Below are 12431 nucleotides of genomic sequence, written 5' to 3'. Positions count from 1 at the left end.
GCAACATTTCTGTTCCTTCCCATGCTGTCATCCCCTTACCCATTGGCCCCCTGCTTCTGCTCATGTAGTGCAAACCCTATAAAAATGGAGGATTTCTCCCAATAAAATGAGTTACATCCACCTTGACTCCCGCCTCGTCCATTGCGTCCCGAGATTGGGGTCCTTGCTGGTCGGGGACCCCCAACATAGAAACATTAATTGCTCATGAATAAGTCAAACCAACATAATAAAATGACAGTTCTACTCAAAATAATTTAATTATTCAGTGCCATACAAATGAAACTACTAAAAATTATTTTATAGCACAGGGAGAAAAAAGTACAAAATACATCCAGAAGAACAAATGCTCAAGAATATGAAGATAATCATTGGAAAAAGGTTAATAAAGAAATCAAAGTGCTAACAACTTTCAAACTACACTACAAAACCATAATCATCAAAAAGATGTTTCCCAGTAGTGTATAAGGGAGTCGTTGATCAGTGAAATACATTAGGTACACAATATACATAAGTGAATGATCATAGTAGTCCAATGTTTGATAAACTATTAAAAAAAAACTTCAGGGAAAATTGCAAAGCAGTCTGGCAGAAACTAGGCATACATAACCATCGCACACTATGTAGCCAGATAAAGAAAAGATGGGTACATAATTTAGGCACAAAAGGTGATATCATAATCAAATTAAGAATGCATAGAAAAAAATTGCCTTTCCGATGCATGGATAGGGAAAGGTTTTGTCACCAAACAAGAGATAGAGAGGATCCTACAAAGTAAAATGGATGATTTGGGTTATGTTAAATTTAAAAGATTTCGCACAAACCAAGCCAATTCAGGCAAAATTTGAAGGAAAGTAGAAAATTTGGGTTACAGGGAATTTATGGCAAGTTTCTCTGATAAAGGTCTTAAATATATAAGGAAATGAGGCAAATTTGTAAAAATAAGAGCAATATCTTATTGACCAAAAGTCAAAGGATGCAATTTTTTGAAGAAAAAACTAAAGCTATAAGTAGTCACACAAAAACATATTCTAGATTGCTATTGATTAAATTAGAGATTAGATTAGAGAAATTCAAACTACAACATCTCTGGGGTACCATCTCAATCCTTTCATATTAGCTAATCTGACAGGAAAAAAATGACAAATGCTGTAGTCAATGTGGAAAAAAAGGTACACTAGAACACTGTTGGTGAAGTTGTGAACTTATCTAACCATTCCAATGGGCAATAAAATTGTAAGCCCTTGGAACCAGCAATACCACTATTTATCTGTATCCCAAGGAGATCAAAGAAAAGGGGTAAATACATATGTACAAAATAATTAGAGCAGCAGTTTTGTGGTAGCAAAAAATTCAAGTGGAGAGGATATCTAGCAATTGAAGAATGGCTGGAAAAAGTGGGATATTGTAATATTGTAAGAAATAATGAAGAAGATGTTTTCAGAAAAACTTGGGAGGCATTATATGAACTGATGCAAAATGAAGAACAATTTGCACAGCAAATTGTATAATGATTAACTACTTAGCTACCCTGCTAGTTACAGAGATCCAAGATTAATATCAAAGTATACAATGATCAAAAACTAATTCCAAAGCTACTATGAAAAATGGTATCTACCTCCACAGGGAGAAATTATGAACTCTGCATGCATGCTGAAGCGTGGGGTTTTTTCACTTTATTTTTCTTGATTTTTTTGCACAAGGCTAAAATGGAAATACGTTTTTTTCATTATTTCACATGTAAAATTGATTCATTTTGCTTGACTTCTGAATAGGTGTAGAAGGGCCAGAAGAAGCAAAAGAATTTGGAAATCAAAATTATGAAAATCAATTTAAAATATAAAAAGGAGATTAAAAAGGAGACATCAAGAGATCTGCCATAAGAAGACAGTGACAACCTGTAAAGAACAGCTTGTCTGTCTTCAGAACAATTTCTTCCTATCATGGGGTCCAATATGTTATTTACCTTTTTAAAAATTTCCAAATTAGCCTTAAAAGGCAGAAATTTCAACAGACTCTCAACAATCTATTCTAATATTAATATTATTTTAGAGATGCTAAACCTAGAATTACTAAGAAATGTAAGAAATTAAACTGTTGATACCTTCTTGCAATATCATTTTAACTAGACTAAAGATTTTGGGGGGCTTCTGGGTGGCACAGTATATAGAGAGCTAGAACTGGAGTCAGAAAGACTTGAATTAAAATATGACCTCAGACACTTGCTACCTGTGTGACACTGGGCAAGTCAGATCAACATGTTTTACTCCATTTCTTCATCTGTAAAATGATCTAGGAAAGTAAATGACTAGCATCTTTGCCAAGAAAACACCAAATGAGGTGATGAAGAGTCAGACATGACTGAACAACAAGAAAAAAAGATTTTAAACAATTCTTTAAAATCCAATGATGAAGAACATAAAAGCAGAGAAAGTGGAAGCACCTACTTTGTACCTTTTTGTTGTATTGTAAACTTTTTGAGGGGGTTAGCTACAAAGGACAGAGGACATATAGGACAATATTGGGGAGGGAAGGAACAAGTGGAGGTTTATTTAGGATAGAAGACACACAGGCATGTTAATAGGCAGGAAGAAATTAGTCAGTAGACAGGGACAGATTAAAAAACACAAGTATATTAGTGAGCATGATAGATGGGGCAATCTATTAGAAAGGATGGGATCACTTGACCAAATATGGAAGTTAGCCTCGGTTAGGAATAGGGTTAGTTCAACCTGTGATATTGGCATAAAGGAGGGACTAATGGCAGAAAGCCTCTGAGTGATGGGAGATGAGGAAGAGGAGAGAAAGAGTTCACTGTGAATAGCCCCATTTTTCCAGGAAAATATGATGGAAAATTCTCAGCTGAAAGAGGGGAAAGAGGGGTTGCAATGGATGGTCTAAGGAGGATGAAAATATTTGGGAGATTCTCTGTGTAGAATGGTATTATTGGTGTCCTTAGCCATGCAGCTAAGTGGTGTCAGAGGCGGACTTTGAATTCAGGTCTTCCTGACTGAATGTAGCACCACGTCCTCTGTCTGATATGCCTTAAAATACTTAGTCAGTACCAAGGGCTTGAAAATCTCTAGAAATAAGTGACTTGTGAAAATAATTACATATGTTTGCATTGATGCCAGAATATACGAACAACAAAATAACTAATTAAAAGAATCACATACTACAGAATTTAAAGCAGGAGGGATCTCAGTTGGCATACAGTTTAAAGCCTCATTTTTCAACTTGGAAACTCTAACAGAGTCAAGCATTCAAAACCTACTTCTGACATTTCTTAGCTATAGGGCTACTGCCAAGTAACTTCATGTACATAAGCTTCAATTCCTTCATCTATAAAGCAGATACAATAATGCCTAAAGTGGCTATGTCTGAGCTATGGAAATAGTAATTTAAGTATTATGCAGGGTTATTGTGAGAGTTTAAGTTACAGACCCAGATTCATCAATCCAAGCAAGACAAAAACAGGATTCGAATTCTGATCCTGCCTCTCAACTTCATTATTCTCTCCAACCTGTCACAATTGATCATGTTGAGTAACCTTTTCCTTTATTAAAAAAAAAATATGTGTTTACCTTTCAGGGCGGAACTCCTCTGGCTCTGGCCAGTATTCTGGGTCATGATGAAGGACAAAGGCTGGGGCCATCACCACTGTGCCTTTAGGAATTGTTAGTCCATTGATCACAACAGTTTTCTTAGCAACCCTTTCCATCCTGGGAACTATGGGAAACTGCCTGAGGCTTTCATGTATCACCATGTCTAGGTACTCCATCTGTAGCAGGGCATCATATGTGACTGCTTCCTGGGAAGAGAACCAACAGTTTTAATTACTAAATTCTGGGTGCTAAGGTGATATCACATCTGCCTTTACTCACTTGGTTTCAGAATGAGTCTATACCAGCCCCATTAGAGATCTGGTCACCAGATATTACAGGAATACCCTCTAGAAGAAAGCTATAAATATATTTTCAGTATTGAATGGATGAAATGCTTTTTTTAATTCCATATTTTATTATTTAATATTTGTTAGTTTTCCATATTGATCTCCACAAGATTTTGAGTTATGAATTTTCTCCCCACTTCTACCATTGCCCCACTCCAAGATGGCATATATTCTGATTGCCCCATTCCCCTTCTGTCACCTCACTCCATCCCCATGCCCTTTCCCCTTACTTTCTTATAGGGCAAGATAGATTTCTATCCCCCATTGCCTGCATATCTTATTTCCCAGTTGCATGCAAAAAAAATTTTTTTTTGATCTTCTGCTTTTAAAACTTTGAGTTCCAAATTCTCTCTCCTCTTCCCTCCCCACCCACCCTCCCTAAGAAGGCAAGCATTTCAACATAGGCCACACATGTATCATTATGCAAAACACTTCCATAACAGTAATGTTGTGAAAGACTAACTATATTTTCCTCCATCCTATCCTGTCCTGCTTTGTTCAGTTTTCTCCCTTGACCCTGTCCCTTTTCAAAAGTGTTTGCTTTTGATTACCTCCTCCCCCATCTGCCCTCCTTTCTAAAATCCAGGCTTTTTTATCCTATTTCCCCTACTTTCCTGTGGGGTGGGATACCCAACTGAGTGTATATGTTAAGTCAAATGCCATGAGATCAAAATTCACTAACTCCCCCTGACCTGCCCCCTCTTCCATTCTGACTAACTGCTTTTTCTTGCTACTTTTATGTGAGATAATTTACCCCATTCTATCTCCCTTTCTCTCTCTCTTATATGTATATGTATGTATATATGTATGTATGTACATATGTTCCCTTCAACTACCCTAATGCTGACAAGGGTCTCATGAATTACACACATCATCATTGCATGTAGGAATGTAAACAAAACAGTTCCACTTTAGTAAGACCCTTATGATTTATCTTTCTTGATTACATTTTCATGCTTCTCTTGTTTCTTGTATTTCAAAGTCAAGTTTTCTATTCAGCTCTGGTCTTTTCTTAGGGAAAGGTTGAAAGTCCTCTATTTTCTTAAACATCCAAATATTGCCTTGGAGCATTATACTCAGTTTTGCTGGGTAGGTGATTCTTGGTTTTAATCCTACCTCCTTTGACCTGCAGAATATCATATTCCAAGCCCTCAATCCCTTAATGTAGAAGCTGATAGATCTTGTGTTATCCTGTTGTCTTTCCACAATACTCAAATAATTTCTTTCTGGCTGCTTGTATTATTTTCTCCTTGACCTGGGAGCTCTTGAATTTGGCCACAACATTCCTAGGAGTTTTCTTTTTGTGATCTTTTTCAAGAGGTGATTGGTGAAATCTTTCAGTTTCTATTTTACCCTCTAGTCCTAGAATATCAGGGCATTTTCCTTGATAATTTCTTGAAAGATGACTTGTCTTTCATGATTTTCTTGCATCACTCTGACTTCTCTTCCCAATTTTTCCTCTACTTCTCTTATTTACTTTTCCAAATCTTTTTGAGCTCTCCCATGGACTGAAACCAATTCATATTTTTGTTGGAGGCTTTTGATGTGGGCACTTTGACTTTGTTGACTTCTTCTGGCTGCATGTTTTGATCTTCTTTGTAACCAAAAAAAAAGATTCTAAAGACTGAGTTTGAGTCTGAGTCCATTTTTGCTGTCTGTTCATGTTCCCAGCCAACTACTTGCCCCTTGAGCTTTTTGTCAGGGTCTGACTACTTGTAGAATAGAGAGTACTTTGTCCTAAGCTTTAGGGGTTGTGCTGCTGTTTTCAGAGCTACTTCTACACAACAAGCTCTGCCAAACCAGCCCTCCTCCTTCCCCAAGAACAACCAACCAGGATTGTGAGACAGATCCAAACAGGGCAAAGTAGGCTCTGCATTCCCACTCTGATCCGCAACTTAATTGCTCACACTGCGTGGGACTGGGGCCAGGAGCAAGCACAGCTTGAGCTCTGGAAGCAGCTGCAGAGCTGTACCACCTCCACTGCCCCTGGACCTGGGGCCAGTAATCTGCTCTCTTGTCTTTGGCATTTCTGGGCTGAGAAGTCTGGTAACTGCAACAACTCAATGATTCAGGGCCCTACCACCTATCCTGCCTGGCACCTGGTTGGTCCTGGTGTGGCCCACACTGGGCTGTGCTTTACTCTGCTTCCAGCTCCACACAATAGACACATTCTAGGAACCATCCAAGCTGCTCTGGGCTGGAGCTCTGCTTCCCTATGCTGTTTTGTGGGTTCTGTAGCTCTAGAATTTGGTCAGAACGATTTTACAAGAGTTTGGAGGGACCTGGGAGAGAGCTTAAGTGAGTCCCTGCTTTCCAGCTGCAATATTGGCTCTGCCCCCAAAGAACATATAGAATCTTGGGAGCTACTGTAGTCCTCAATGTACTAATGAAGCAATTCAAAACTTCTGTCCTCTATCAAAGTGAGATTAGCATTTATATAAATGTTTTAATAAAATGAGCACTTTTGACCCAAGGACAAGACTCTTGAACCTCAGTAGAAGGATGAATGTGCTTAGAAGTGCTAAGATGAATATTTTTCTTCTGTTCTTCCAGGTTATATCTAAGAACAAACCAAGTCAACCATGAAATCTAGGATGGAATAGTAGACAAAATTTACCTCCATTAAGTTTACTTGAGAAACACTTCAAGCCTGAGAAGAGCCCGTCTGTGTCTTCATTGCTCCCCAGCTTCCACTTCTTGTCATCTCTGGTTATCCTTCCAAAGGACCTCAGTTTCTGGTACCTTATCCTGACAATGATCTTCAGAATCTTCCTAAGACAACTCAAATGAAAGCAGTTCTATTTCCAGGAATGTCACTGGTATACTGTCCAGGTTTCACAGGCATATAACAATGAGGTCAGCACAATGGCTGTGTAGACTTTCAATTTGGTAGTCAGTCTAATACCTCTTCTCTTCAGAGCCTCCCAAACACTGAGCTACCCATGGAAAGGCATGTTTCAACCTTATTTTCAATATATACATGCCCAAAAAGTACACTACCAAGGTAAGAGAACTTATCCACAGCATTCAAAATTTCTCCATTTGCTATAACCAATGGTTCCATATATGGTTGTTGTTATAGTGGCTGATGGAGCACCTGTGTTTTCTTGGTGTTAATTGTTGAGCCAAAATTAAAACAAGCAACAAAAAATTGATCCATACTTTGTTGCATCCTAGCTTCAGAGGCTGCATTGAGTGCACAACGATCTGCAAAAAGCAATCATGCACCCACACTCCCTCCAATTTGGTTTTGGCTTGTAGCTTTTCAAGCTGAAGAATTTACCATCTGTGAGGTAGCTGACCTTGATGCCATGTTCATCCTCATTGAAAGCATTTGACAATGTGGCTGAATACATCAGGATAAAAAGCATGGGAGCAAGCACACAGCCTTGTTTTACTCCATAGATGACTAGGAAAGCATGAGAACATTGTCCATTATGCAGAACCCGGGTAATCATGCCATCATGAGACTGACACACAATGTTGATGAACTTCACCAGGCAACCAAATTTTGACTCTACTGCAGAATGCACCACTCCAATGGGCTGGCCATGTTGTTCGGATGCAAAACATATGCTTTCCAAAAAGAAAATTTTAAGGAGAACTCATGCAGGGCAAGTATTCACATGGTGGTCAGAAGAAGTGATACAAGGACACTCTCAAGGTCTCTCTTAAAAACTTATGAATTGATTGTGTGACATGGGTGACACTGGCATAGGACCACTCGGCATGACATGCCCGATTAGACAAGACGCTGTGCTCTATGAGCAAAGCAGAATGGAAGTAGGTCAAAAGAAACATGAGATGTGCAAGTTTAGAAAATCCACCCCAAATGTTCACATGGACTATTTGTACCTGACCCAAGGTAGAACATTCCAAGCTCTTATAGGTCTGATCAGACACAGTCATACACACTGTAACTCGACTCTAGCATACTGGTGTTATTTTGGTCCTCTTCACGAATGAAGGACAACAAACAAATCCATCTAAAAACAACTAACTTCCATGTAGACTCTAGAAGTCCTCACTCTCAGCTCACCATAATGTTGGGATGCTCTGATAGTATTTCATAAGAGTTTAGTATACCTCCAAGGGACTTCACAGTAAAAAAGATTCAAAGGGATGCATCTGCACTGGCAGAATTTAGAAGAGATACTTGGGGTGAGGGAAGAGAGGCTTTCCCAGCATCTTTATCAAGTGATAACATAGACAGTTATCTATCAACAAGGACAGCTCTGGTCAAATCATCCTTTTTTTGACACTTCCATACAGCATAGAGGATACTATGTAGCTTGAAAAGAGAATAGAGAATCACTATTTAGTAATAATCACCTATCTCCAAAAAAAAATATCCTGGCAACCTATAGAATACTAGAGAAAATAATTAATACACAAAAAAAGATCTGGTCCCAAGCCAAGATGAGACAGAATCTGTTCCCATTCATTTACATGCCTTATGTTGCCCTCTGCACCGCTCTAGGGGCTCAGGTTTGGTTTGCTAGGTGGTCAATGAGATCTAAAGAGACGCTTTTATGAATTTACCTTCTCTTCCTTCCTACTACCACCACTCTAGCCTGATCACTCATTACTGCTTAAGTGGATTATTTCATTACATTCTCAACGCTATCTAGTAACCTCATAGGCAAATAAGTACTTCTGTTGCCATAGAGTGACTATCCTACTTGTCCAAAAGTAGTGGAGACAGGTGATCCTGGTGAGGTGCCTAGGTGTGGGCAACTCCAATGTCGATTCAAAAGAGCTTTTGACTTCTAACACCAGGAAAATTTTATAACCTTTGCACATCAGAGATAGAATGAGAATCTGAGAAGAGGACATAAGAAGAGAGAAGGGAAGGAAAGGATGAGCAAGAGATAAAAAATAGAAGAAGAAAGGAGGGAAGGGGAAAGAGAGTAAGTGAGGAGTAGAGACACAAAGTCACAGAGATATCAAGTATCCGAAGATGTGAGAAATGAGTGCCGTTGAATGGAAGAAGGGTTGTGAAATGACTGTATGAACAGAGAATAAAGAGGCTTTTTCAGCATTTTTCCAAGGGTTGGCACTAGTTCCTGAGAAATTTCTTCTCTTCAAGAACTCCATGTAAATTTATGGTGTCTCAACATATCTTTGTCTTTTCAAACCCTCACCATGCCTCAGAAATGAGCAAACACTCAGTCAGCATGGGTGATTTTGACAAAGCTTCTACTAGGAGATGAGGCAAATGGGTGAATCCAAAGTAAGTTAGGAGGGGGTGTGAATAGTTCTGTTTCTCTCGTGCTCTCACCTTATTGGGTAAAACAGCATCTATCTCCTTCTGAAGTTTCTGCTGGATCTCAGGGTGGGTAGCCAGGTTGTAAAACAGGAAAGAAAGGACTGAGCTGCTGGTTTCATATCCAGCAAGAATAAAGATAATGGATTGGGCTAGGATTTCCTCATCATTCAGATCTGAAATGGAGGGAAGGGAGATAGATATTCAGACAAAGTAATCATATATTTGCTATATCTTTCAGTCATATCACAAGAATTTAGGAAAGGTTCTGAATCTCCAGAATACCCAGAAAAGATCTGATATACATTCATTGAAATGATGGGAAATTTCCCCAAAATCTATCACAAGGAAAGAGGTTTATTCTAACCATGGTTGCTCAAACATTTTTCTCCTATACCTGTTCTCTTCTTTCCACACAAGTGCCTCATCCTTAGTTATTGTTCCTAAATGTGATAAAAAGTGATATTTAATTTCAGGGATTTTTCTCTTCTTTCTAGCACACTGTGTAACAGGACAGACACATTAGAAGGTTCTAGCAGTAGTCCAGAGGAGAGGGGATAAGTGTCTGTGGTAGGGTGGTTGTACATGGAGTGAAGCAAATATGGAGGTGAGATGTTTGAAGGGATATCACAGATCTAGAGCTGGAAGGGACCTCAAAGCCATGTAGTCCAGCATCTTGACTTATCAGTTCAGTAGCGGGAGGCCTGAAGAGGTTAAATGACTTTCCCCAAGTCTCATAGGTGAGAGAGTGAGGATTTGAACCTAGGGTTTCAGACTTCAGAGGCACGCTCTTCCCATAGTACCCCACTACATCCTATGACTGATAGGCTCCATGATGGGAAGCAGTTCAGAAGTTAACAGTAAAAATTGGCTACATTTCTTTCTATGGTGCCTAGTATTTGTATTTTACTTACATGACTTCATATGACCACCATAAAAACCTGTGAAATTGCTAGTGCAAGTATGCTTCTCTCCATTCTTCAGAATAGGAACTTGAGGCTCAGAGCAATAAGATGACTGTTCCAAAGTCACTGAGCTAGGAAGTGGCCGAGACTGGGACTAGAATCAAGCCTTCTGACTCCCAACTCCAGTTCTCCCTTCCTTTAAAATATGCTGCCTCTCTCAGGCTGAGTTCTGGTAAGAATGCTTAGGTACATAGCATGGGAGAGTCTATATCCTACCTATGGCTAAATGAGAATAGTGCTAATTAAAATATAATTTGAGAAGTTTGCTCATCAGTTTTATATTGCAAGAGAAACTTCTACTTATTTTTCTTTCCTGTTTTTCTACTGTTCAATTGTTTCCGTCATGTCTGACTCTTTGGGACCCCAGTTGAGGTTTTTGTTCCAAAGATACTTCACTGATCTGCAATTTACTTCTCTAGTTCATTTTACAGATGAGGAAAGTAAGGTAAACAGGGAGTGACTTGCCCATGGTCACACAGTTGGTAAGTATCTGAGGCTGGATTTAAACTCGGGAAGATGATTCTTTCTGACTCCAGGTCTGGTACTCTACATTGTATGCCACCTAGCTGTCCAACTAGCTGAGCACAAAAAATACCAGGAAATAGAGTAAAATTATGGGATTTAGATGTAGATGACAAGTGAACATTCATCAGGGCCAATTCCCTGTTTATTTTTCTATGACAAGCAAGTCCAAAGAAGTGGATTGATATACGCACGGTCACATGAATCCTTAGTAGTGCAGGTAGAATAAGAGCACAGAATTTTTTCTCTTCAAAACTGTGGTTTTCCCACCTCACTGTGCCTCATTGTTGTCCCAGTTATGAAATGAAAAGGGGACTTCAGTGTCACCATCCGAGCTTCAGACTAACTTGACCATCACAAACTCATATGTGATTTTGAATACCATCTCCATTTAGCTCATCCTACAGATGTCAAGCATCTTTCTGAGGTGGCTAGGTGATACCACAAAGTGTTGGAGTTAGAGGTAAATCAGTTCTGAGTTCAAAACCTACTTCAAAATTTTACTAGCTGTGATCCTGTGGAAATTGCTCAAACTCTCTCAGACTTAGATTCCTCACCTCTGAAAAGGACAAAGGAATGACACCAAGCACGCAGAATTATGAAGATCAAATGAAGCAATAAATGGAAAATACTCTGGAAATCTTGAAACCCTGTAATATCATTGTCATTATCATTGTCACTGTCATTGCCTTTTGGTATATCATCTAAGGAAACTGGAAATTTTTTGATACTTTCCGAGATAATGGATTCAAGATTCCAATTTGTGGCCCCCTTCATGCCCAAGTTACCTTTGTGAGAGTGCATCTCTGAATTGTTAGAAGTCTGAGAATCCAACATAAGCTGAAGGAAATCTACTCGGTGCTAGAAAAAAAATGGAAATCACTGTTGCTTTAAAAAAGCACTTGAGAACACAGAAATTAACTATGAACACAGCCAATTAATATGCCTGCTGTTGGATAGAGAGGTAAAGATCCAAATGATTAGAGATATTGTGGTTTCAGCTCAGTGGCAATGTTGAAGTTCTACCCAGGCCACTACCACCAAGAACCCTGGATGGTCAAAGGGACTCAAGTGAATGAAATAAGGTCTTAAAATAAGATTCCTGAATTTTAAAAGATTCTGTCCTAGCCCCCACCCCAGAGTTATGGGAGGGAAGCAGACTCCGAAAAACATAAAATAAAATATTAAGTATTTCAGGAAATGAATTCTCTTAAGTCTGACAGAAAGGATAGAAAGATAATGCTTCAATGGCTTATAATACCACTATTGTGGACACCACTGATGAAAATCTTACAAAAACTTCGTGGCTGGTTCTCCAGGATCACTACAGCCAAAGAAATCCATCTCATTGGGGTCAACCAATGGATATCCCTCTTCAAACTCAGCTAGACTGTTCATAATTCATCCAACATTAAATGAACCAATAAGCCCAAGCTTGAAGGCTTTGTATCTTGCAAGCATCAACAATAGGTTATACTTTTCGGGCATGGCCTTCAAGATCTAAGGGGTCATATATGTTCCAGAAAAAAAGGGTTTAGAGTAGGAGCTCTGTGGGAACATTAAAAGTGTTCTGAATTTGGGCCAAGAGCCCATATAGAGAATGTGAATACAACATCATTGACACAATTATACTTTTTGTCCCCATTCTTATATAGCCTCTGTATTGTTAGCAAAGCCCTTTCTGAGAGTAAATAAAAGGAAAAGGTGTTTTCTTCTTCCTTGGGTTCCT

The 12431-nt window shown here is 39.0% G+C and overlaps 1 protein-coding gene across 1 annotated transcript in view; it reads right to left on the bottom strand.

Annotated features, from left to right (window-relative positions):
* The window catches only part of LOC118833855 (cytochrome P450 3A24-like), a 44478-nt gene that overhangs the window by 6433 nt on the left and 25614 nt on the right, over window positions 1-12431 (bottom strand). The window contains exons 9-11 of the mRNA XM_036741271.1: window positions 11491-11563; window positions 9231-9391; window positions 3582-3808 (exon numbers count right to left, since the gene is read on the bottom strand). Coding sequence (XP_036597166.1) covers window positions 3582-3808; window positions 9231-9391; window positions 11491-11563 — 461 coding nt within the window. The remainder of the gene's footprint in view (window positions 1-3581; window positions 3809-9230; window positions 9392-11490; window positions 11564-12431) is intronic.

The sequence above is a fragment of the Trichosurus vulpecula genome, chromosome 1 (assembly GCF_011100635.1).
Source record: "Trichosurus vulpecula isolate mTriVul1 chromosome 1, mTriVul1.pri, whole genome shotgun sequence".
NCBI classification, from domain to species: Eukaryota; Metazoa; Chordata; class Mammalia; order Diprotodontia; family Phalangeridae; genus Trichosurus; species Trichosurus vulpecula.
Note: the sequence above shows the minus strand (reverse complement) of the source record. Positions and strands in the feature narration are given on the sequence as shown.